Consider the following 22,839-nt stretch of genomic DNA (forward strand, 5'->3'; position numbering starts at 1 on the left):
TCGCTTGCCCGTTCGGGCATCAATCAGTGGAAATATCGAATCGGAATGGGAGGGGAGGGGTGTGGCCACGAGAGGGATCTCGCACCAACAAGCCCTTTTGCTTCACGATCCCCTTGCCCTGGTATCGGTGCGTAGCTCACCAGGGCGAACTATCGCCTTCAGCCCCGGACGGTTCTCTTCATCGGCACTTGCGCATGCCACCTCTCGCTTCCCCCGTTCGACCTGGGAACCCCAGCCTTCATCTCCCATGCTTCGCAACGATCGTGGACCCAATCTATCTTGCTGCCATGTGCAACTAGCGCAGCCGCGAGCAAGCAGGCAGCACTACGGCAATTGAGGACCGACAGACAGCTCAAGATGCTCGTCTTGTATCAAAGGTTCGTATCGAGACAAGCGGCAGATCTGGCCTTGCTTGCGTGTACATGTACAGCCGTGGCATGGCGCATGACGATGACGAAGATTGAGTCGCGTCTTCACGTCGGATTCCCCCCTCTCCTTTATTTTCTAGGCCCTCGCTTACCCACCACCTTACTCCGAAGCCATTGTCCCAAGGGGGAAGACAAGAACTCTAATGACTGCTTCTGGCGACTCGACCACGCGACACAGCTGCCGAACAGGCGGTCTGTCTAGCTACCCGCCCTAAACTGGCGCCACGGTTAGTAGATGGGAGAATCGGGGCGACAGGGAGGCGGGGGTCAGGTGGGGGGGAAATGATGCCTGATAATCGGCAAAACTGGCTAGTCTGGCTTCCTCTTCCTTTTCAGCTCGTGCTCGGGTAGAGGCTTCCATTGAGTCTAGCAAGGAACGTGTCTGAGAGGGGTGCGTAAGGCAATTGACGCGGCGCGTTACGACGAGCCGGACGACTGCCGCTTGCCCTCTAGGGCGTCGAACGCATCTCCGGCCTTGTGAGATCAGGCGGAGGGGAGAGGGAAACCCGGCGATCGGGAGAGAAATGGGAGGGGGGTGCGCATTCAATCGCGCGCCATGGCTCTGTGTGTTTGCTGTTGACCCTACATACAATGGCCCGACGGGTCGGTAGACGCCGTCCGCTACGCATGATGTCGCCCGTGATTTCACGCGGGCTCCTGGTGGCTCGTGCTATGGCTCGTGCTAACGAGGGGCTCTAGATGTTGCGATCGCATCGGTTTCGGTACCTGGCGGAGTCGGCGGGTATTTTCTACGTGGGCGTTACATGGCTTGGCAATTGGGCTGTGGAGGGTTTCGCCCAACGGTATTTCTGACTCTGCTTTCTCTGACACAAGCCATGCTGGGGGGAGCCCAAAAAAATCATCAAGCGTGTGGCCGCTTAGGGGGCGGCCAAGCGTATGCGTACGCTTCAGCCGTGTCTCTGAAGTAAGGCCATGAAAGTAGGTTCACCTAGGTATCTACCTACGCGGTGGCTTATTGCTGTCCAATTTTTCCCCCAGTGGCCTGGCGATGTCGAGTTGAAAATGCGATCGACGTTGCGCCTCACACCGACCGAGGCCCTTCACACTTCGCTTCGACGTTGTGGTAATTGGCTATGCGGACAGACCCGGAATGTGTCATGTTGGTCAGAGTTCGTCCTTGTGAGGAATGGTACGACGTGGCTGGCTGCATCGTGAAGCTCTTCGACGCCACCACTGGAATTTTCGCATGCTCCCCCACATGGTCAGCGAGTAAGCGACTGCACTTGTTGGTATCACCAATACCGACAACCAGGCGGCTTGCGGGTGGAAGCGAAGGTGGAAGCGAAGGTCACGGCATTCCCCTCGACGCATCCATCGATACCGGTGCGCGGGCTCAGGGCACCGGGGGTTCGTGCCGCAGGGGTCGGGCTGGTGCCGCGGGGGTGTCATGTACAGTAGAACAGCATTGTCCCCAGCGTGCGTGATAGAGTCCCGGGTCAAACAGCTCGAAGTATGCCGGCTCAGGGCTGCATGCGGACGAGGTTTAATGAGTGAATGGAGAAGCACGTCAGCAGGTCGGCGCACCGGCAGGGGAGCGCTTCATCGTGTTACAGGCGTGAGGTCCTGAACAGGCATAGGAAGTTTGGCAGAGACAGGGGGTTATGATAGCAATGCTGCCGACGTGAAGTGTAACCTGAGCTATTGTGACCCATCGCTGATATCGGAACGCAAAGCGGTTCGATAGTGACGAGTGACCCTGTTTGCGTCATTCGTGGTCCCAGACTTTGTCGAACCATGCGCATGGTGAACATTCGGTTGGACCTAGTAGGGGTATGAAGGCTAGTGTCGGGCTCGGTTCCATGCGAAGGGTTCGGCAGGACAAGCTAGATGATGAAAGATGGTCAGTTGCAAGCTTCATGTTGCATGTCTTGGCACGACGTGGGCAGGGTCGTCATCGCGACAATAGGGATAAGGGGTAAATCAGGGCCTTCGGCTCTCATTGAGCACCTCTGGTGGTCTCTTGCGCGGGAGCCGGATCGCCGGAGATAAGCTCCCAAGCCCGACAGGAGTGGCACCCTGTGCCTCCTGTCCAGACCAAGAAACTTTTACAGCAGTTGCGTTGTTTCCACTGTAGCTGTTTCCCGGGTATGTCTTGAGTTAACCAGATAACTTGGGACGCAACGGCAAAAGGTAGAGAGCGTTCAGAACCATCGTCTTGAACAGGCTTATAGACGAGACAACACAGAGTAAAGCTCTTGCCCAGTACCTGTTCAACATGGACGCTGTTCAAGTCAGCTTGTGTTGGACCTTCCGATTTATCACGAGGTTTTCGTTCAGGACATTAGCTCTGAAAGAGACGAGGCGGGATCAAGTATCATACTGTGGCTCGCAAAGCCATGATATTTCACTCAAGATATGACAAGTGGCATGCAATGTGACCGAAGCAAGCCTCAACTTTATACGTGATGACTGACCCCTATACGAGTTGATGTTATCTGACGCCTGGGCCTGCATCGTTCCGGTGTTCTGTTGCAACAAATGTCTTCGCCTTTGGACATGATAGCAGAAGTTCCACAGCAGTCAGCCCTGAGACCACAGAAGAGGGAATATTTGGGTCTTGGGTTTGGATTCGAAGGTATGAACAGGCTCGGCCTCTGTAAGGATGTGGTAATGCAAAATCATGCTGCTTAGAACAAGAATATACCAATCATTTATTGGAATCACGAAGAGGTTTTTTCCTCCCTGGACACCGCGGCGAGAATCAAAAAGCAATAGACGAGGCTCAAGAACGCATGTATGAATCAAGACGCTTCTATTGCTGAATTTGAAGCCTCATATGATATCAAGTCAAGTATTCAATGTTTCCCTTGATGGGAGTCTTGTTGCGAAACCATTCTGATTGACCCTTGTTTAGTCCTTCCCCTGTTATGTCTCGTCCATCTACGGTATGACCTACGGTTAATGGTGGGCTGTCCCCCGAATGTTCGACCGCCCCCTTTGATCGTGATCTTACTGCGAAATGATGGTTGCCGCCTCGCCGAGCAAGGTTTTATCTGCGCTGGTGACGGAACAGACTGTGTAAGTGCTACTAGCCGCCGTCATATCCACTGCCATGATATCTTACCCCTGTGGTACCAGTGTCTCGTCTTGCAATGGTTCCTCCTCATTACCTTCGTTCGCTGTAGATGCTGGGGTAGACTATCTGGTCTTGACTAGGAACTGGGGGCCAATTAGTAAGAGTTCTACTTTGTCTAGTGAGCCGCGGACTAATTAGTATGTAGTAACATCATGGCTTGGCTTTGGCAGGTGCAGTGCCGGTGCTGCTAATATCAGGCTTTGTTTGTTTCAATAGTATAAGCGGATTCGTCATCCCGGAATGCGCTGCATAGTCTATCAACTTGAACAGTGTTGTCCAAACCGTGGACACAGATTTCGACTGCTAAAGGGTTTGGGGAGTCATACCAATGCCAGACAATGAGCGTAACAGATCTGGTAAATGGATGGCAACCTATGAAGCTAGGTTCCGAAGAATACCTATGTAGGGTAGAAGATAGCCGGCTTCTCGACGAGAAGTTCGATGGGAAGTCTGACGAGATGCACAGGCTTTGACGCCTGGAAAGGTAGTCCCAGGAGGAACCTACGATAGAAGACACGATATATGCATGAAGCAAGACTCAATCAAGTGACTTTTTTATTATGTCTCGAACACCTTTAGTTCTTTATAATGAGCATTCCGCATTTTTCATAGTCAAGTGCTGTCACAGCGGGTTATGGAGAGTTGGATCCCATGGTAACACATGACTACGACCATTGCAATAAGCTAACAGTTGAAGAATGCAGCAGCGGCTGGATCTCGGAACCCCTGAAGTTACAATCAAATAGCATTAGCTGTGGTCAATTGTGGGCTGGTAGTTCTCCGGAGTCTTGTTGTTGGGAGTCTTGTTGTTGGGAGTCTTGTTGTTGTAGTATCATTTGAAATCATCCATAATAGAGTTCGCATTATAACTCTACAAGTCATTGAGTTTTTAGGTCATGAGGAATTCTTTGCATTAAGCTTCGTGTCCCGGGACTATACTTTATGAAATTGGGTTTGATCTTGAGGATGCCGGGTTGGATGATCTTGTAGGCATACCCGCCGCCATTCCCGCATGGCTCACATTGTGTACAAGGGTTAAGTTATGGGAAGACGATCCCCAGCGCATCACAGGTAGAGCGACTTTCACGGTTTCAACTTCGAGGACTCACTGAGGAGCCCCTACGCCCTCTCGCACGTCATCAACACAGAAAGACTCTGCTACGCCACGGTCCTTGCCCTGCTCGGACCACTGGACCGCCGAAGCCACTACATGGATTTCATAAAGCGGACTGAGAGTGTAAGGAAAAGAGTGGTATGATGTCCGATGACCTCCAGACCCAAGTCTCTATGGCATTGGGTTACACATATTCGATGTCATATTTCATACTTTTCCGGCCAGCTCATTGCAACATCACGCAATGCTGAGTCTCTTCTCGATAACATGAATACCTAGCTAACACGCAACAGGCCGGTCATCTGAGCAAGCAGCGTGAAACAAGATCAATGTCAATTCTCTGAAATCGCAGGCCTGGATCACCTACTGTGATCAGCCAGACTCAGGTCCGCAAGCAAAACTGGGTGTCTAAGCTGATCAACTCCAACCCTATATCTCGGGGGCATTTTCCAGTGAAAGAATTTAGAGAGCAGAAAACAAACGCCGTCGCCATGGCCTGGGTATCGTAGTCTCAACGCAAAATCTAAAGCAAAACAAAAATAAGGTCGCCCTCTCACTCCTACACCCTCCAGTTTCCATCCTCCTTGCCTACGTGCTCGTTGATCGCGTAGGACGGCGGCGTACAGGCGTACCGGTTGCTGTGAGGCCCATCCTGATGTTGGTCTTTTGGGCTGCAGCTCTCGTTGGCCTCTTCCCGACGATCGCGTCCTCGTCCGCCTCCGGTGCATTGGCAGCAGGTCTCTTGGTGGAGGGAGCTCTAGGTGTGGCAGGCCTGGGGGTTGCTGGCGCAACTGGAGCGGCAACGCGACGCGGACGACCAACGGGCGCCGGCAACTTGGATTTAACGGCTCGGTTCTTCTTCGACTGTCTTTCTATGAGCTCCTGGAACTCTGGCTCGGGCTCCGGGGCGGGAACAGGCGCAGCAGCTAAAGTGGCAGCAACATCCACGCCATCGTCAGACGTGAAGGTCTGGTATGAAGCCAGAGCCGCCGGCCAGTGAACGCTCTTAGCGCCAACCTTTACCGCTCGGGACGCTCGTGCGTCTACTACCGCTTTCCTCTCCTTCCACTGTTGACCCAGGGGGTCCTCGGCAAACTGGGCAAGGACGTCGGCCGGATAGAGAGCACCGCTCTTGTTGGCGCGGGTATTAGCTCGCGTCACTGAAGCAAGGTCTTTCTCAGCGTTCCGGACCAGACGCGAGTTGACGGGAGCTGCGTCAGGTCCTGGGGTAGCTGGCTTCCTCGAACGAAGGCCGCGTCTGCGCTTCGGGGACGGCTCTGGCGTCTTCTCCAGATCTTTTTGCTCATCGTCGTCGCCGTCCTCGTCCATCTTCCTTTTGCCAGCCTTTGGCTTGACAGGACTGGGGCTATTAGCGTCCAGCTTGCCAAGGGGCGTTCGCTTGGACTTCTTGGCCGAACTGTTCCTGGTAGGAGTCTCAGGAGCAGGCTGGTCGGATCCCATGTTTAAGGTAGGCGTTTTAATACGCATCGAAGCACGGTTGAACCCTGACTCTGGCGTTCGGGGACTCTCGGCTACCAGAATCGGCGCGGTTGGTACGACCGCGTCGGGCTTACCCATAACGCGTTCGGCGGCGGGCGATTCGGTATCGGCAGAGAAGATGGCAGCCGAGGGTCTGGCCTTACCAGCCTGATGCTTTGTAACGAACTGTCTGAGAAGATCACGAGGATCATCTTCGGACACGACCTTCACAACTTCGCCGGTAGCCTTCTCCTCAAGCTCCTGGACAGTAGCAGCGGGTTCTGTTTCCCATTCGACAGCCTCGTCCTCTTGTTTCATGTATGTATCAACTTGAACATGGTCGACTTGCTCCAAGAAGGTTTCGGCATGTTCATCTGGCAGCTTAAACCGGATGAAAAACCGGCCTTCATTTTGACCCAGAACAACACGAGTATCGGCCATGTCTTGGATAGGATTGATAAGGCTTGCAAGAGCTTCGATAGGGGAGGAGTTTCTGTGGGATTTGCGTGTTGCTTCATTCTTTTCCAACCCAATGTTGTGGGCAAGCTGATCCGAATCACCAGCAGTGATGAAGGGAGTGGGCGATAGTGGTGTGGGGGAGTGCGCCAGTGGGGACCAACGACTATCGTTATCTATCCCGCGTAGCTGCGATTTCATACTTGGAGGCGGAGATGATGGCTGCGGCGTGGTGAAGCTGAGGTGCGACACGGCGGATGACGACAGCGTGGAGGTTCGGTTCTGCAACAGGGCCGAGGCGAAAATGTCGGGATTCTTGTTCAAGTCAATATCGAGAACCGGCTGCCCAGGTAGTGCCAGAGCCTGAGGCGTGCTTGGCTGCGCTGGAGAGTCGTGGCCAGCGGAGCTGAGCATACTGGTGTCCAAGAAGGAGGAAGGGGCCTCGAACGTGCGGACTCGGTGTGCGTCGTCAATGCCAAGCATTCCAGTATTAGCTACGGCACCATCATCTTGCACGGACTTGTCGTCCGTTTGCCCATCGCCTGTTGCTTCACAAGGTGGTAGGGTTACGTCATCCGAGACTTGCTCTTCATCGCGGACTTCATCTTCGTCACTGGTGTGACCATTCTTCTGAAGCCCTGCGGCTTCAGGCAACTGCGCCTTCGCGGCTTCCAATCTGGCCAAGCGGTTCTCTTCCGAGGTGTGGGTCGCGGTCGAAGGAGGATCTTCTGGCATGACAATGCTGTCGTTCGAAGCTTCCTCAAGGGTTTCGAACGGCAGCATATCTTTCCGTCCAAGCAGGCTGTACGCCTTCTGAGCGGCCATCTCACCGCCTGGAAACTTGAGGAGATATCTGACGTCCGGATCAACCTGTTTCTGTCGGATCCAGTTGGCCCGCGCCGAGCCGTCTGCTCGTCGCTTCACCACTGGGGCAGGACCAAATTCGGTGTTGGAAGGCTTTCGTCGGGCTTCTGGGGCGCTGGTGTTCAGCAAATGGTTTCGAATATCGGCTTGGAGGAGGTCAGCTAGGTTGAGCCATATCGAGTCTTGGGCCCACAAACCCTTTGCCCAGCTTATCCCGAAATCGCCATGTTGCTGCGCGACTTCCCATTCTTCATCAAACTCGCCATCCACCAAATCTTGCGCGTCCGGCGCCTGACTCATGAGCTTCTTTCGCGGCGACTGCTCTGATGGCAGGCACGCCGTCTTCTGGTACTCCTCGAACGCATTTTGCAGTTCGGTCGTGTCGTGACTTTCCTCCCTCAACTTCACCGCTTCTTGCCTCCGTCTCAGCGTCTCGCGGGCTGCCGCCCTGACCGCCGGCTTTCGGATGGTTCGTGGCTTCTTTTGAAATGGATATTGCAGGACCGGAGCGAAGCAGAATTCCGTTCCTTGAAATTCTTCGGTGTTGAAAGGCTGGACGAGCTCCGGACGGAGAAGAGTGACATTGGCGCCAAGGCCGCGCGCCTTGCTGGCGGCGTCCTCATCGCGACCCATGGGATGGTTTTTATCGTTTGACTCTCCAAACCGAGTCGTCATCTTTGATAGATTTTCGAATAAGGCCTTTGCTGGAGACTGGGAGGCAACGGCGTCAGAGCGCGACAAGACACTGGTGGGCGAAGTTGTCGCTGGGCGGAAACCCTTCATCTCGATGGGGTCGCGCATGCTGAACAGAGGCGCGGGTCGTGTATTTGTCGGCAATTGTTCTCCGGGAAAGCTTTGAATGTGGGTGGGTGAGAAGGTAAGGGTTAAAGTCACTGACTGAGCGCAATGCGACTCGTTCAACCTTGAACCTCGTCTGTAAGTTGTATGAGGAAAGACCCAAGTCGCGAATAACCCAGGAGTGTAACCTGGAATTCCTTTGTTTACTTTGCCCCATGCGGCCAATGAGACGCGCCGCCTGTTTCGCTTCACCTAAGACGAACCCCACCCTCGTGGGGCCTCGTTGCTGGGGGCGGTACGTACCGCTGAATGGCGTGTGCTCCCTCACCGTTTGGCGCTGGCACGTGACCTCGAATTTTTGAGCATCGCGACGGCATGGACCTCTTGACAATTGAGCTTTAGGATGGTCACGATAGAACAGCCTTGACGACGACCAGCTCACGCCACCGACGCCATACAACGACACTCCGAAGGTCAAGGCCACTGCTTGCGCTCCGAATACCACAAGAGACACATCTGCACACAAACCAGCCACGATGCCTCAAAAACCCATGCGCCTGCCCCCCCTGAAGGGCCTCCGCGTCCGCGCCCCATTGAACAAGAAGACCGAGTCGCCCTGCGTTTCCATGATGTCCTCACTGCTCGGTACGTCAGCTGATGCCCCCTCCCCCCCTCCAAAAGAAGATTGAAGAAAAACCCAATGTACCCTTCTTCGACCGCCCGAGAGATTCTTCATAGCAGGCTAACCTCCCTCGTCCCGTTCCTCTAGCCTGCTGGGCCTCCGCAGGCTTCAACACATCCGGCTGCGCCGCCCTCGAGAACGCCCTACGCACATGCATGGACTCGCCTCCGCCGCAAGACGCCCCGCGCAACACGATCAATTTCCACCTGGCCCGCATGTACGACCGCGTCATCATCAGCGGCAGGCGAAAGAGGTAGACGCTGCATGGCGGGACAACAGTGACGAGAACAGGGCCCCGAGAGGCGAGGCAGTGCTCGAGTCGAACTGTCGGTAGCGGGGGCGGCCGCCATTGAGACGAACAACCGAGAGATTGGGCTCAGCGAATGGTTTCGTCCTCGGTTCCAGGCGTACAACAAACTCGAAGCTGCTTGGGCTGTTGGCCCATGGTATCAGACGACTGTCAGCCTATCGAGAATAGCGACCGGTCCAACTCCCTTTTGAACATTGGACTCTCGAAGGGCGACATCCTTCAAGGAGTTGTACATTTTCTTGCCCCTAAGGGGCAAATGCGGCGTTCTTGGCATAGAAGAATGGGCTGTATCACCATGTACCAAAACATACCATTTGTAGCAACATGATTCGACATTTCAAACAGGCTTTTCCCGTGCTGCTCGAGAACCCGGCAAGTGATAGATGCACGCTTAAAGTGTCCCAATTTAGTAGTAAGCTAAACGCAGCCTTTTACTGATCTTCCAACCAGCAACTGGTAAGCCTGCTAGATGTTCACATGGGTCTGGAGTTCGCAGCATCACAGAGGATCCGATGTGGAGGAAGACTCGTCAGCAACAAATTCATGATCCAATGCCCCCATGTCCGAAGCGAGTGTTAAACCGAATGCCATAATGGTCCAAAAATGGGTATGCTGACCCAATCCGTCTAGATTCGCGAAAAGCTTCAAATGCCCTATAACAATGGACCTCGCCACAAGTGCGGCTCACACCCTCCATCCCCCGCTTCCTTATCCATGATGAAAGAGAAAAATATCAAAAGCCGCGAGCGGCTCAGAAGTAATCCGTCAGAATGCGGCCGGAATCCCGACTCCAGACTCCAAGAATGCGAGATGAAAGGGACTCGATCGGGTGTATGCTACGATGATCCGTCAAGCCCAGAAGATGAAACGCGAGGTGAGGGAAACCCCTCATTCACTCCAAAACCCGTTCAAACGTTGTTGCCTCCGCCACCCGTGTCTCCTACGCAAAAGAGCTCAATCTCGCCAACGCCACCAGCGTACATGTTTCGCACGCCCTCGCGCCATTCGAGGAATGCGATTTGAATGTCGTCGTCACTCTCAATGGTGACGAAGTCGCCATCCTCATCACGATATCGCAGCTTCAACGCGCCTTTGCTGATGCTGCTGCTGGTGAAGCGAGCGAGCTTAGCGTCGATGCGGTCAATGAGTGACTGGTACGTGATGTTGAATGCAACCACTAGTGTGACATAATTCCCGCTGTCAACACAGTTTACCTTGACCTTTAATTGAGTGGGGATTGGCAGGTCCGGGCTGACTAGAGGATTGGTCTGGATCCCAGAGGCGGTACCCAAGCCAGGCGAAATAGACCGACCCGCTGCGGTTGCGTCGATGCTGAGGTTCCGCTCGTTGTGGAAGCCCTGAGTAGGAGTTCCGTGTCGGGGATAGATCGGCTGAGCAGGAAAGTGAGACATGGTGCCACCATAGCTACCCGATGATTGATGGCCGTACTGCCGCTCACGTTGGGTACCCGGGCTCTGCGTGTTTGACCTCATGGGAAGCTCATTCTGCTGTCGGGGAGACCCGGTCTGGGAGCGGGGAAGATTGCCGTCATGAGCTGGGTGCAGATGAGACGGAATGCCCGGTACTGCTGGGATCGATGGCACTGAGGGGTTGCGGCGTGCGCTTGGCACACCGTTGGGCCCATTGATATCCGGTGTGCTGTACGAGCGACTTCGTTGTTGTTGGGCCGCGCTCTGGTTGTTCGAGGCCATGGCCGGCAGTGAGGGCCCTCGAGGGTTCCTTCCATTCCCATAAGGGTTCGGCGAAGGACCATCCCTCGAAGGGGCACGCGGCATGGCTGGTGCTGTGTACCGATTCTGCTCTTCTCCCCAACCAGGCTGGGGCGTCGACGTTTTTGGGAACGGGTAAGCAGAGGGCGGCATCATGGAACTGGCAGTGCTTGCCCTGGACGAGGCGGGTGATTCGGCAATGGGTGAAAAGTATGAGTCGCCGCCGCGGAAACCAGGCGAGGACTGGCCCGGGAGGAGTTGAGTTTGGACACTCAACGGTCCCGGAGGCTGAGGTAACGGGAAGCGTGGGGGAGCGGCGCGGACCATGCCGGCCAACGAGCCTGTGCTGTCGTTTGTCGCAGATCGTTGGCGCAGGCTGGTGCTTGATGCGTTGCGAGGGAGGCGCGGTCCATTCCCGGATGTTTGTTGCGACATTGGGAATTGGGGTGGCGCTGACGTTGGGCCCAAGTCCTCGTCGTCCTCGTCATCGCCCTGGTTGAGGTATGGATTCTCAAGTTTGCTCCCGTGAGCTTGGGTCCAAGCAAATTCGGGCGCTGCTTGATCCGGGCTGCCTGCGGTCTTTTGAGACCATACCTTGCGTTGCGTCTCCAAGCCGAGAGCCCACTTTTTCAGCATCTCCTCGTTGTTGAACTTGATCATGAAATTCTCGACGCCAGGATCGCCCTTCCACCAAATTTGGACACTATAAGAACCTGCATGTTTGTCAGTGCGTTGGCCAGGAAGCCAGGAGCAGGTGAGGACTGACCTGGTTTGGAGAGAGAGACGACGTCCGTGACGTTCGTCATGAAGATTCTGCCCTTCAGCTGGAGCTTCGCGTTTTTGTTGCGAATCCTTGGGCCAGTGGACCGTGTCTTGTCCTTTTTGTCCTTGCTCTTGTTCGGAGAGATCTCCTTGCAGCAAAGAAGTATGCATTCGAAGAGATAAATTTCATACGTTTGGCATGTTAGCGCCATACGACACGGTTGGCTCCTGCGGGGACATAGCTTACCTCTTTTTCTTGATCTGTCTTTCCGGTCACGACGGTGTAGACACCGTGCCTTAGCAGCTTACCAAACTGCTCAATCTTGTGGCTCTTCCAGTCATCTACGCGGACACGGAGCTCCTCGAGCGCCTCATCTAGAAGATCGCGATTTACTTCTTCATTTGCCTTGGTGAGGACTCGCTCCGCAGCCTCTATGCCGGCGGCTAGTTCGCTCTGGGCAGTCTCGTCCTCCGTCTTCTTCTTCAGATCCTGCATGGCGTCAATGACAAATCCAATGAACATTTGCAAGCAGGCCAAAATTACCTTGAGCAGAAGAGGGTATTTCACGAGACGCTGCATTGGTTTCAGCAGGAAACCGTCCAGTGTGTTGAAGTCGACTGCCACCGGATGCGCAGCCGTCTTGATCTGCTCGAAAACCTGGTTTGCTACTTGCGCGGCCTTCCGCTGGTTGGCGATAAAAGGGCGGTAAATATCGAAAGCTTCCTCGTAAACAACGAAAGGAGCTCCCCAATGCTGGGAGCTCTGCGGCATAGAATTGGTCGTCTCGACGCGAATGAGGAACCTCCGCTGGAAGTCCAGGATGGCGTTGATATTCAGGAAAATCTGGTGAATGGTGTCGCCAGTGATGATGCCCTTGGTCTCGAGGCTGCTCTTCAGATCGTGCAGATTCTCGAGATCCTGCACATATTTCCGCTCGGTATCAACCAGCTCCTTAACAATGTAGTCGCGGTAGCTCAGTTTTGAGCCTGGTTCGGGAGCGGCTTCGTCTTCGGGGTACGGCTGAGCCTGCAGAAGCAAGCCACGCTCCTGCGCGAGATCGAGCACATAATTGACCACCTGTGTGACCTGCACCTTCGTGTTAAAACCATGGAGAAAAAGAATCGAGACAGCCGGTCTCTATAGCATACCTTGACGAAACCCGTTGTATCGTTGCCCAGGACATCGTTTATGACGAAACAGTCAGCAGAAGGAATACCGAGATCCTTCAGGCAAGCCTGGATGAACTTGAAAACGGCAATCTTAGCTTTCTTGTCGGCAGTCGTGGTCTTGGGGGTCGAGTCGTCGATTTTGAGGGGCACAGGCGGTTGCAACGCATTATAGATCTCGAGGAGAGGGAAACCGGTGCGAAATAGACCCCAAAGAGACTCGACTGGGTCGTACGGATCGAGTTGCTGGAGGTAGGGACCAAAGTCGGGAACCTGGGCGAGTCTCACTTTGAGCGCCATACACAGGTGGTAGAGCGAGCGAGAGGCATCAGCCTTCTGGTTGATGATGTTGGCTGTGGCTATGACGGGCCCACCGTTCTGGGGTGTCGCGGTGGCGGTCGTCGCAGCAGTAGCAGCGGATGACAACGAGGCTAACGAGACGGAGGAGCTGTTGTACGCCGTTGAGCCAGACAGTTGGCTGGCGCGCGGCGCATGGCTCATGGTACTGATGCCTCCGACACCGTTCGAAGACTGTGAGAATACCGGTGCCGTGTTGGTTCGTAGGAGGGGAGCATGTGCCATGTCGACCTAATCCATTCGCCGGCGGTCGCAAGCTCGCAGACGCGGTCGGAGGGAGGTGGCGGTTCGAAATTGCTCGACCAGTGGATCAGTGGATCAGTCGGTCGAAACGAGATCGCGGTTTAATCGGCATACGATGCAGTCGGGTGGGCGGTTGCGAGGCGGCTTTGTTGCGAGCACGTTCACGGAAGAGGGGTGAGCGATCTAGCGGTGTCGGTCATCCAGCGCTTGCTCAGGCTCGCGGCTGCAGCAGCGTGTAGTCTCGTTCTCTCTCCCTCTCTTCCTGGAATCGGCAGAGCAGTTCGACTCGAATTAGGGCGAGGAAACAGGGTGAGGATGTTTCGTTGAAACGGGAGAGAAGGTGGGTTGACTTCAGACCCTTTGACTCTGGCTAGAGTCTCACGTTGGTCGGATTCGGGTTTTCGAAGCCCCTCTCGGTTCCCACCTGCAAGTCCCGCTATGCTTTCTTGTTTGTGGCTTCGCCCGTTGGTCGGCAGGCGTCGAGGGCGTCGTGTCTTGGTGGACGAAGACGGCAAACCAGTGCGTATTTTGGTCCTAGTAAGATGTGCAGCAGCAGCGACGATGGCTGGGCTGGGGCTCTGGTCGAGGATTGATTGGCGGTGTTGACCAAAGTACGGGAGTGGTGAGTCGAGATGGGAATGAAAGAAGCCACAGGCTGGCGGCCGGGTTTCGGGGCTGGGTGCGTGAATCGGATTACTAGGAGGAGGGGGTAAGGGGGAGGGGACCCTCTGATGGAGAAGGAGGTTGGCGGTGCCGACCTAGGGAGTCCACTGAAGTATTGGCGCTGGCGACTCACGCTTTCGAGTGGATGGAGCTGGGAAGGGCCGGTCGGATCGACGTTGCGCAGATACCTAGGTGCGATACGCTTCTCGTTCAGGTAGTATACAGCGCCCAAGGTACAAGACCGTGAACCGTTCGTTATCAAGCTCTCTGCCAATGTTCGTGACGATTCTTGTTTTTGTGTTTGTTTAAGCATTGAGCGCTCAAGATGGCCGTCAACAGGTCACGTTGTTGGCAGGTCCATCTGGCTGAGCATTGGAATGGAAAGGGAAGCGTGACCAAGGAGCTCTAGATGTCAAAGGGCAAGACCCGGTAGATGCCCAGGTAGAGGTACCTATCTCCACGGACTAGCTCTCGCATGGAGCATCACGCATTGATGGAGAGTGCCGCCGGCCGCCACACCCACCCACACGCTCCTGGGTGAGGTGCCTTCCACCTGTCCCGGGCCCACTGGAGGGGGTCCGCTGGGCACTGATGGGTCATGGACAGGGCCCTTTACCTGGGCTTGGGCTTCAAGACCTTGAAGACCAAGTAGAGGGGCAGCCGCTGCCTAGGGGAGGGGAGGGGAAAGGGCCCTGCTGATGCTGCTAGGGGGGAGCGTCCGCCCGCCGCCCACTGTTCTCGAAAGACCGTTCCATTCGTCTACTGTTTCAAATTAGTGAGGGAACGCGCCAAACTCGAAACAGTTAAGACAGCCAAACTAGGCCGGCATCTTATTGACTGACGGACGACCTGTGGTGGAACCCGAACCATCCTCAAACACCACACCCAGGGTTTCTTTCTGCTTGGGGCTTGAAATGAGGGCTGGATGGTGATGGCGGCATGGACGGAGGTGGTGCGGATTCGAGAAGATGCACCGAAGGCTTGGAAGCTGCCGCGCTGCACAACGCACTGCGCACTAGCCTGTGGTGATGCCCCCTGGCGCAACAACCCAACTACCACCATATCACTTTGGCGGGCCGAATGGCGTCCTGTAGACCTCAGAACCTCAAGGCTGCGTCAAATATTTCGTGCCCTTGACGGGCCTGTCGTCGATTCTGACCATACCGAAATGGCTGCTTGAATCCATCATCCCCAAGAGCCATGCTCTCCGAAGAAATCTAGACCGCACCCTCTTCTACTACGGTTAGACTGCCCGTCTGATACCCCTCTTCACGGGTAGAAGCCGCTGGCAAGGGTGCCAGCACGGATCGAGATGCTTGCCATCGTCCTCTTCAAGCCATGTGCGCAATTACCGCGAATGCAGATCCCTCTCTATGGCCCTTCTTTCTGCCTGCCCCTTTTAGTGCCTGTCCCTTCTCGACACCACAGGCTTGCTCGCAGTCAGCCTCAAGCCAAGCTGATCTGATAGACAGAATAGATCGACACGCACACATGGACTATATCACACTGCCGCCGTTTGACCCCCACTGACTCGCGAATGCCATCTCGGGCAACTGTCCGTTACGACGTCGTAATCAACAGGCGAAGCTGAATAGAGCCCTCTCTGGACGGCCGTGCGCGGGGAAGCTTCTCAGTCGCCTTCGATGCTTGAACCTCTAGGCATCGGGGAACCAACATGGACCCTGACAAAGCTGACCCCTCCCTCGTAGCTGGCTTGTAAATCGCCATGGTCATGCGGACCCTGACCAACCAGTGCCCACCCCCCGAGCCCGTCGCGCTTCGACCCCAAACGAGCGCCATCCATTCATCCAAGTCCTTCTTCAAACTTTCGAAATAGAAGACGCGAAGCTGGACAAGTATGACGAGCGAGGGTTTTGGTTTTGGTTTTGGTTTTCCCGGGGGAGGGGGCTTGACGCTGTAACATCAGCTGAAGACGCTAATCCCCAATCACGCATTATTCTCATGCCTCAGTGGTGGCAACCTTTCTTTTGATCAAAGGCGATATCGTGTCGCCGAATGATGACTGCAATCTTCAGGATAGTACGACATCGCTTCTGGGCTTGACATATTGGTTCATCAGGGCCGGCGGCGTGGCTGTGTGAGTTGTTTGGTGCAACCGCCAGAAAATTGGCCATGCCGCAATCCGAGAGCTGAGCCGGGCGGGGGAGGCGTGGAAGTGTCTTGCTTGCCCCCACAGGTGCCACCAAAGACGCAGGATGCTTTATCCAGAGCGATCGTCCTGACGAGGTACTGTTCTTCACTTCTTCAGCATCGGCCAGGAGACTTCATTGGAAGCGTAGATGTCCATATCAATCTTCATCATCAGGGGTGCTGCCTCGAGACTTGCGCGTGCTAATTCAAGCACCGGCAAGCCACCATGCACTTCTGTGCAGACGCCGATCTGGGGTACAATTCGGCAGGGTGGGAACCCATTTCGGGGCTTTTCCTCGATTACCTTCCTGCCCTGCTTGCCTCACCTTGCCTACCTACATACCTAGGTACCTTCCCTTGGACGGCCTCGCCCGGAGTGCAGTGCTTGGGGTGTCGCAGCCCAGGCTCGCTCGACCATTCGACATGCAAAGATATCTAGGCTGCGAGGGTGAAGGTGGTTTCAGACTGCTCATGTCAGAACAACGAGGAACGATCTTCCCATCGTCGGAGCCAACAGTGGGATGGACATGCTGGCATGGCGCTTGAAGAAAGGCTAAGGCCATCCGTACGGCACAATGTTATGGACGGATCTGTAACACTTCACCTTACAGGGCTGTCTTTTCAGGCTTCGGTGAGGATTGTGCTCTTGTAGAAGGCCGTATCATCGTCCCCACTCCCGAGTGCCATCAGGGCCCACGATTGGAGTCATCTGCCGGCTGAGGCGCGTCCCGTAGGCCTGGTCTGTGCCAGGCAAGACTACGGGTCGGGTGTGGGTTGCTAGTCAGGCTACAAAGTACCTACCAGCAACTGTCAGCAGAGACGGCGACAAGCAGGGCAGGCTGACTGGTCGATGAGGCAAGCTGAACACAATACAGTACTACCACGTCCACTCCTACACCGCACGACTCATCCTCAACAACATCCTGTGCCATAGTACGAAGCTTCAGTCAACATCCCGAGCCTACTCAATCCTTCTTTCCGACAAACCATTTGCCACAAGCCAGCTGACTGTCAACGTGTCCCAAGCCGCCCCTCGCACACCTGTTCGAACCTATAGCCAGGTCGATACCCCCGCGTCCGTTCAAGCTCTTCTGCGATTTACAATTTACGAGCATACGCTATTCTTTCAACACACAACCAACTCTGCCCGAAGCTTTAAGGCCGCATGGCCTCGTTGCAAGGACACCCAACTACGTGACCTCTTTGGCTTCACCGTGCGGTAGCGCTTCGGGGGACTTGACGCCATGCAGTTCCCTTCACAGCCCGACGAAGGCTACTCGGAAGATCCCCTCAACCCAACGTCAACTGGCTCGAGTGCCACATCCACGCGTCCTGACGAGGCCCACGCATCCCGTCCTGGCCATGATCTCGTCGTGCCCTCCGATCTGCCGGCATGGCTCGAGAGGAACCTCCCCTACCTGCCCGTGTCGGCCAAGACGCAGCTAGCCATGGCTCTGCTCGACCACCTGCCGACCTCTGTCGTGGCCCAGATCGCCGAACGGCTACATCCTCGCCTCTACATCAACTTTATCCAATACCTCCCGCCCGAGGTGTGCCTTAAGATCCTCGGATACCTCGACCCCGTTTCTTTGCTTGGCGTTGCCCAATCGTGCCGCGAGTGGTACAGCCTGGCACTGGACCGGAAGCTTTGGGAGAAATTATACCACATGGAAGGCTGGCAGGCGCTGTATCCTGAGATTCGCGCTTGGGAAGACAGGATGAACGAGAACGCCAATAGCATGAGCTCTTCCGTCAGCTCACACCACCATGTGGTCGTGTCTGAAGACGGCCACACCTGTAAGAAGCGTGGCATCTCAGAGGATGATGATCAGGAAATGGTTGACGCGGACCGTTTGCCGAGGCCCGAAGGCGCTTTTGCGGGCGCTGGTGGCAGTATATTTGGCACCCCCGGATCAGTCCCCACGTTATCTTCAAGCAGCCGCGGCGACATGGATGTGGATGCGTCAAGATCGTCTTCTAAAAGCGGAGGGATTGGCCACAGCCCTGCCCGCGATGTTAAAGGAAAGGGTAAGGCAGTCGATTCGGTGGATGATCTATCCCGCGACACAACACCTACGCCACCTCCTTTTCTCTCAAAGCCGTCTCTCTGGTCATGGGACCCTTCTCAGAGCCGATATAAGTTGAACTGGAAGCATGTCTACACGCTGCGACGGAAACTGGAGGCCAACTGGGAGCAGGGGAAGTTCACAAACTTTCAGCTCCCTCGCCCAGACCATCCAGAGGAGGGGCACCAGGAGTGCATCTACACACTGCAGTTTGACGCGCACTACCTTGTTAGCGGCAGTCGCGATCGGACGATTCGCATATGGAAGATGAGTACGCGACGCTTGCTACGGGCTCCACTCAAGGGACACGAAGGTTCAGTTCTGTGCTTACAGTTCGATGCCGATCCCGAGGAAGATCTCATTGTTTCGGGGAGTAGTGACTCCAATGTTATCCTCTGGCGCTTCTCGACTGGCGAGATCATTCAACGTTTGACTAAGGCGCACTCTGAGTCTGTTCTCAACGTCAAGTTTGACAAGAGGATTCTTGTGACCTGCTCCAAGGACAAGTCTATCAAGATCTTCAACAGGAGGCCACTCAAGTATGGCGATTTGGGATACCCTAATGGGGTGAATCCTGTGCCTATTCGCATTCGAGACAATAGGTACGGCAATCCTACGGACGACCTACCCATCATCGCCCCGTACACCATGATAGGCCGTCTCGATGGCCACGGTGCAGCAGTCAATGCTGTGCAAATTCACGGAAACGAGGTTGTCTCCGCAAGTGGTGACAGGAACATCAAAGTGTGGGACTGGGCGAAACAGGTCTGCACCAGAACCGTCGTCGGTCACACCAAGGGCATTGCATGTGTGCAGTACGATGGGCGCCGAATCGTGAGCGGCAGCAGCGACAACGAGGTCAAGGTTTTCGATTGTTTGACCGGCCTAGAAGTGGCCAGCCTTCGGGCTCACAGCCACCTGGTCAGGACCGTGCAGGCGGGGTTCGGTGACTTGCCTTACAGTGAGATCGAGGACAAAGCCGAGGCCAAGAAGATTGACGAGCAGTATTTCAAAGCCCTTGAGTCCGGGGCAATTGAGGCGCCTGTAGGCCCAGGGTCTCACCGCACGCGGCCCCGTAACGCAGGCAGCAGTAGGCCCGAAGACATCACAGCATACGGAGCCACCTTGCCCCCCGGCGGCGGCGGCGGCAAATACGCTCGTATCGTTTCGGGCTCATACGACCAGAAGATCATCATCTGGCGGCGTCTGAAAGAAGGGGAATGGGTGGTGCTTCATCGTCTGCGTCAAGAAGAGGCCGCTGAAGCTGCACAAAGCTGGGCGGCAGCCTCCGGCTCTATCCCCGTGCCAGCGCCGGCCTCTACAGTGCCCGTACCGGCGGCAGCGCCCCCACCAGCGCACCCACCAGCACCGATACTTGCCAACTTCAGTTCGCACCAGCCCTTTCCACCGAGGGCCTCCACTCCAGGGTCTGCTGCTCCGCCTCAGGCCGGCACGGCGCAGAGTCAGAATACGCCCTCAAGGACAACGGTCGAGACTCCGATTATCGCAACAATCACACCCGAATCCGCGTCATCTTATATGGCCATGATCGACATGGTCGTGCCGCAAGGGGCTCAGGCGCTGCATCAAGCCCTGGCAAATTACCCTACCATGCTGGTATACCACACGCACATACAAGCTGCTATCACACGGGAGCCGTCACCAGTCACTCGAACAAACATGCGACAAGTCGTTGCACAGGCTCTACATCAGACGCAGGAGGCCCAGGCGCGCACACGCTTAGCTTCCGTTCAGAACATGAATGGCCAACTGATGACGCCCACTTTGCCCCCACTTGCTTCTCTTGCAGGCACATCTTCGTCGACATCGGTCCAGGCAGTAGCTGGCTCATCGACTGCGAGTACTTCAGCCGCAGCGCCAAGCCGTAGCAGCAGTCGTCCCTTTGACCCTGCGCGACACCTGGAGAGGCACTCGGAACCACCTCAGGGCGCGATGGCCACGGCGCAGAATGCTGGGCGAGCCTCCTCTTCACAACTTAGCTACCCACCCCCACCGCAGCAAGTACAGGGTCACCTTCACATTCAGGGACATGGAGCACCGCCTCAAGCTCACCAGCAACATCCCGGCCCACCTTCAGCTCCCGTTCAGCATCACTCCACTCCAGTTCCGCAGGCGCATACTCATGCACAGGCTGCCCAGGAACAACCAACGCAACCGCAGACACAGCCAGTACTTCCGCAACTGACCGTCCCGCCGGCAAACAACCCGCAGCAGGCGGCAGACCCCCAGGCCCCGCACCACCCCCACATTCATGCGACAGAAGGCAGCCCGGCGCGGGTGTTCAAGCTGCAGTTTGACGCCCGTCGCATCATCTGCTGCAGTCAGACGAGTGTGATTGTTGGATGGGACTTCTGCAATGGGGACGCAGAGCTGGAGGAAGTATCACGCATGTTCGGGACGATTGAATGAGGTGGCGAGCGTTCATTAAGTGTGGCCAAGTGAGAGCCATGTCGGATGTAATAGAACAAGAATTTTTACAAGGAAAGGACCAGCAATCGTGAGCTATCAAGAGTGAGGGCGGGTCGAGTGAATGCATGCATAGATGTGTTTTATTACCGACAAAGAAACGAAGACACGGGGGAAGCCACAGAGGTCTCTTGGACCCTGAGATGCCACGTATCGTAGAGATGTCCCATATCCCAAAGGTCACACGCCTAACTCCATGATTCGTCAAGTCGCCACGCCGCCGCGGTATTCAAGCTGCCGCCTCCTTGACCTTGTTCGCCTCCTTTGCCGCGGGCTCCTCGTCCACAAAGTCCGGCAACTCCTCCTGCATGAAACTCGGCACGGCGCCAGCGCCGAGCTCCGGCTCCAGCTCGGCCTCGAGCCCCAAAGCCTCAAGCTCAGCATCCAGCTCGGCCTCGTCGACGTCCTCGGGCACGTCGTAGCTTCTCGCCAGACTCTCCTGGATATCGTTGCCCACGTCCATGAGGTCGGCCATCTCGTCCTGCAGCCTCTCAATCTGGTCAATGTCGACCTTGCCGTACTGCTTCTTCAGCTCCTTGTTTGTCGTCTTCATGGCATCAACGGTGGCCATTGTGTTCTTGAGGTTGTCCTGCATGCTCTGCGCCTGCTCCATGTTCCAGCTCTGGCTCTGCAGCTGGTCGCGCTGCGACTCGATCATCTTGCGCCGCTGGAGGACCTTGAGTGCCTTGGACTTGATGGCCGCCTTGCCTGGGCCGTCGCGCATCTTGCTGAGCTTGTTCTGGTAGGTTTGCAGCTCGGCGTTGACCGAGGCCAGCTTGACGTCAAGGGAGGCGACGCGTTCGTCGAGGTTGGCGATCGCGCTGTTGAGTGTGGGCTTGGGGCCCTTCGGGGCGCCGCCGAAGAGGCGGTTCATCGCGGCAGCGGCGGCGGAGGAGACAAGCTCGAAAATGGAGTGCTCGTGGGATTTCGGTGATAATCAATCGAGCTCCAGCGCGCGAAAGCTGTTCAAGGATAAAGGGTATGCGCAAGGAGGTGCAGCTTGGGCTTTGGGGTCACGAGGCAGCAGTGTTGGATATGGCGGGGCACCTGTGAGGTAATTGCCCACCTCGGGTCAACCACCCACCAACTGTGTACCATGTGTACCATCGAGAGAGGCTTATGTAATCACACATTGGGGTTAACAGGCCAAGAGTCAGTGAAAGACACCATTTGATCAACTCCAGCCATAGGACCACAGGTTGCGCATGTTAGAAGCGCGCGGCAGTTAGTATTCTGGACCCAAGATCATACTCCATTGTCTTGGAAGCTTGAAAAGAGAAGTTCGCATGGTAGGGGATGTGAAGGCCAATAACCTCTTTGCTGCTGCCGCCAGAAGCCTTGGGTCGCCGTCATCCATCATTCGACGCTTCAGCTCTCAGCTCGGAAACTCTATCCTTTGTGCGCAAAGTGATTTGCAGAAGATTCTGTCTAGCCCAAATTTTCTTTGAAAGAGGGTCGGCTGTGAGCTTCGAGAATTGGACCTGCTGTATATTTACAGAGTTGCTCCTGTTTGATACAGAGGATTGGCAAACAAAGCTTCGCTTTGTGTCATGATCCTCGAAAGGACAGAACAAGTCAACTTCATTCACTTAAGGTATTCCTGATGCCGCCCCTTGCTTCAAGAGTATGATAACCCCAAGCTTACTCTAAACCCTATGTCTTATCTCTCTGTTCGACAATGATCAAATATGGAGCCACGGCACAGGGGGCTAGCCAGGGGCTAAGGGCTACGAGAACGTTTATTTAAGGAGTTCGGAAGGCCTTCCGATCCCATACCTACATTATATTGCTGAGGACCGCGCGTTGAAGTCCTCTTCACTCTGCTCTAAATCAGCACTGATATCAACCACATCGGTTTCCAAACATTAATGGTACATTGGACTTGAAGACTACAGCTTTCCCATTTCTCATGTATCAAGGGGTGCAATTACAACCGAACCATCAAGGAGTCAAAGGAAGCTTGCCAGCTAAGCACTAACACTAAC

At 55.4% G+C, this 22,839-nt stretch overlaps 5 protein-coding genes across 5 annotated transcripts; 2 read left to right on the forward strand and 3 right to left on the reverse strand.

The window, feature by feature from the left end:
- Positions 1–5,227: 5,227 nt before the first annotated feature.
- On the reverse strand, positions 5,228–8,239 carry D7B24_003374 (uncharacterized protein; the record flags this gene model as incomplete). Its single annotated transcript, XM_028637565.1, has 1 exon — positions 5,228–8,239. The coding sequence occupies one exon, from the start codon at positions 8,237–8,239 to the stop codon at positions 5,228–5,230; it is 3,012 nt and encodes a 1,003-aa protein (XP_028490663.1).
- Positions 8,240–8,772: 533 nt separating this feature from the next.
- Positions 8,773–9,175, forward strand: D7B24_003375 (uncharacterized protein; the record flags this gene model as incomplete). The annotated part of the gene is made up of 2 exons (XM_028637566.1): positions 8,773–8,881; positions 9,006–9,175. 2 exons carry the CDS (start codon positions 8,773–8,775, stop codon positions 9,173–9,175), a joined length of 279 nt encoding a protein of 92 aa, XP_028490664.1.
- Positions 9,176–10,136: 961 nt separating this feature from the next.
- On the reverse strand, positions 10,137–13,469 carry D7B24_003376 (uncharacterized protein; the record flags this gene model as incomplete). The annotated part of the gene is made up of 5 exons (XM_028637567.1): positions 10,137–11,671; positions 11,725–11,869; positions 11,968–12,210; positions 12,265–12,798; positions 12,870–13,469. The coding sequence occupies 5 exons, from the start codon at positions 13,467–13,469 to the stop codon at positions 10,137–10,139; spliced, it is 3,057 nt and encodes a 1,018-aa protein (XP_028490665.1).
- A 4,076-nt stretch (positions 13,470–17,545) lies between these two features.
- D7B24_003377 (uncharacterized protein) lies at positions 17,546–20,797 on the forward strand (the record flags this gene model as incomplete). Its single annotated transcript, XM_028637568.1, has 1 exon — positions 17,546–20,797. One exon carries the CDS (start codon positions 17,546–17,548, stop codon positions 20,795–20,797), a length of 3,252 nt encoding a protein of 1,083 aa, XP_028490666.1.
- A 286-nt stretch (positions 20,798–21,083) lies between these two features.
- D7B24_003378 (uncharacterized protein) lies at positions 21,084–21,728 on the reverse strand (the record flags this gene model as incomplete). The annotated part of the gene is made up of 1 exon (XM_028637569.1): positions 21,084–21,728. One exon carries the CDS (start codon positions 21,726–21,728, stop codon positions 21,084–21,086), a length of 645 nt encoding a protein of 214 aa, XP_028490667.1.
- Between the last annotated feature and the right edge of the window lie 1,111 nt (positions 21,729–22,839).

The sequence above is a fragment of the Verticillium nonalfalfae genome (genome assembly GCF_003724135.2).
Source record: "Verticillium nonalfalfae strain VnAa140/NRRL 66861 chromosome Unknown scaffold_196, whole genome shotgun sequence".
NCBI classification, from domain to species: Eukaryota; Fungi; Ascomycota; class Sordariomycetes; order Glomerellales; family Plectosphaerellaceae; genus Verticillium; species Verticillium nonalfalfae.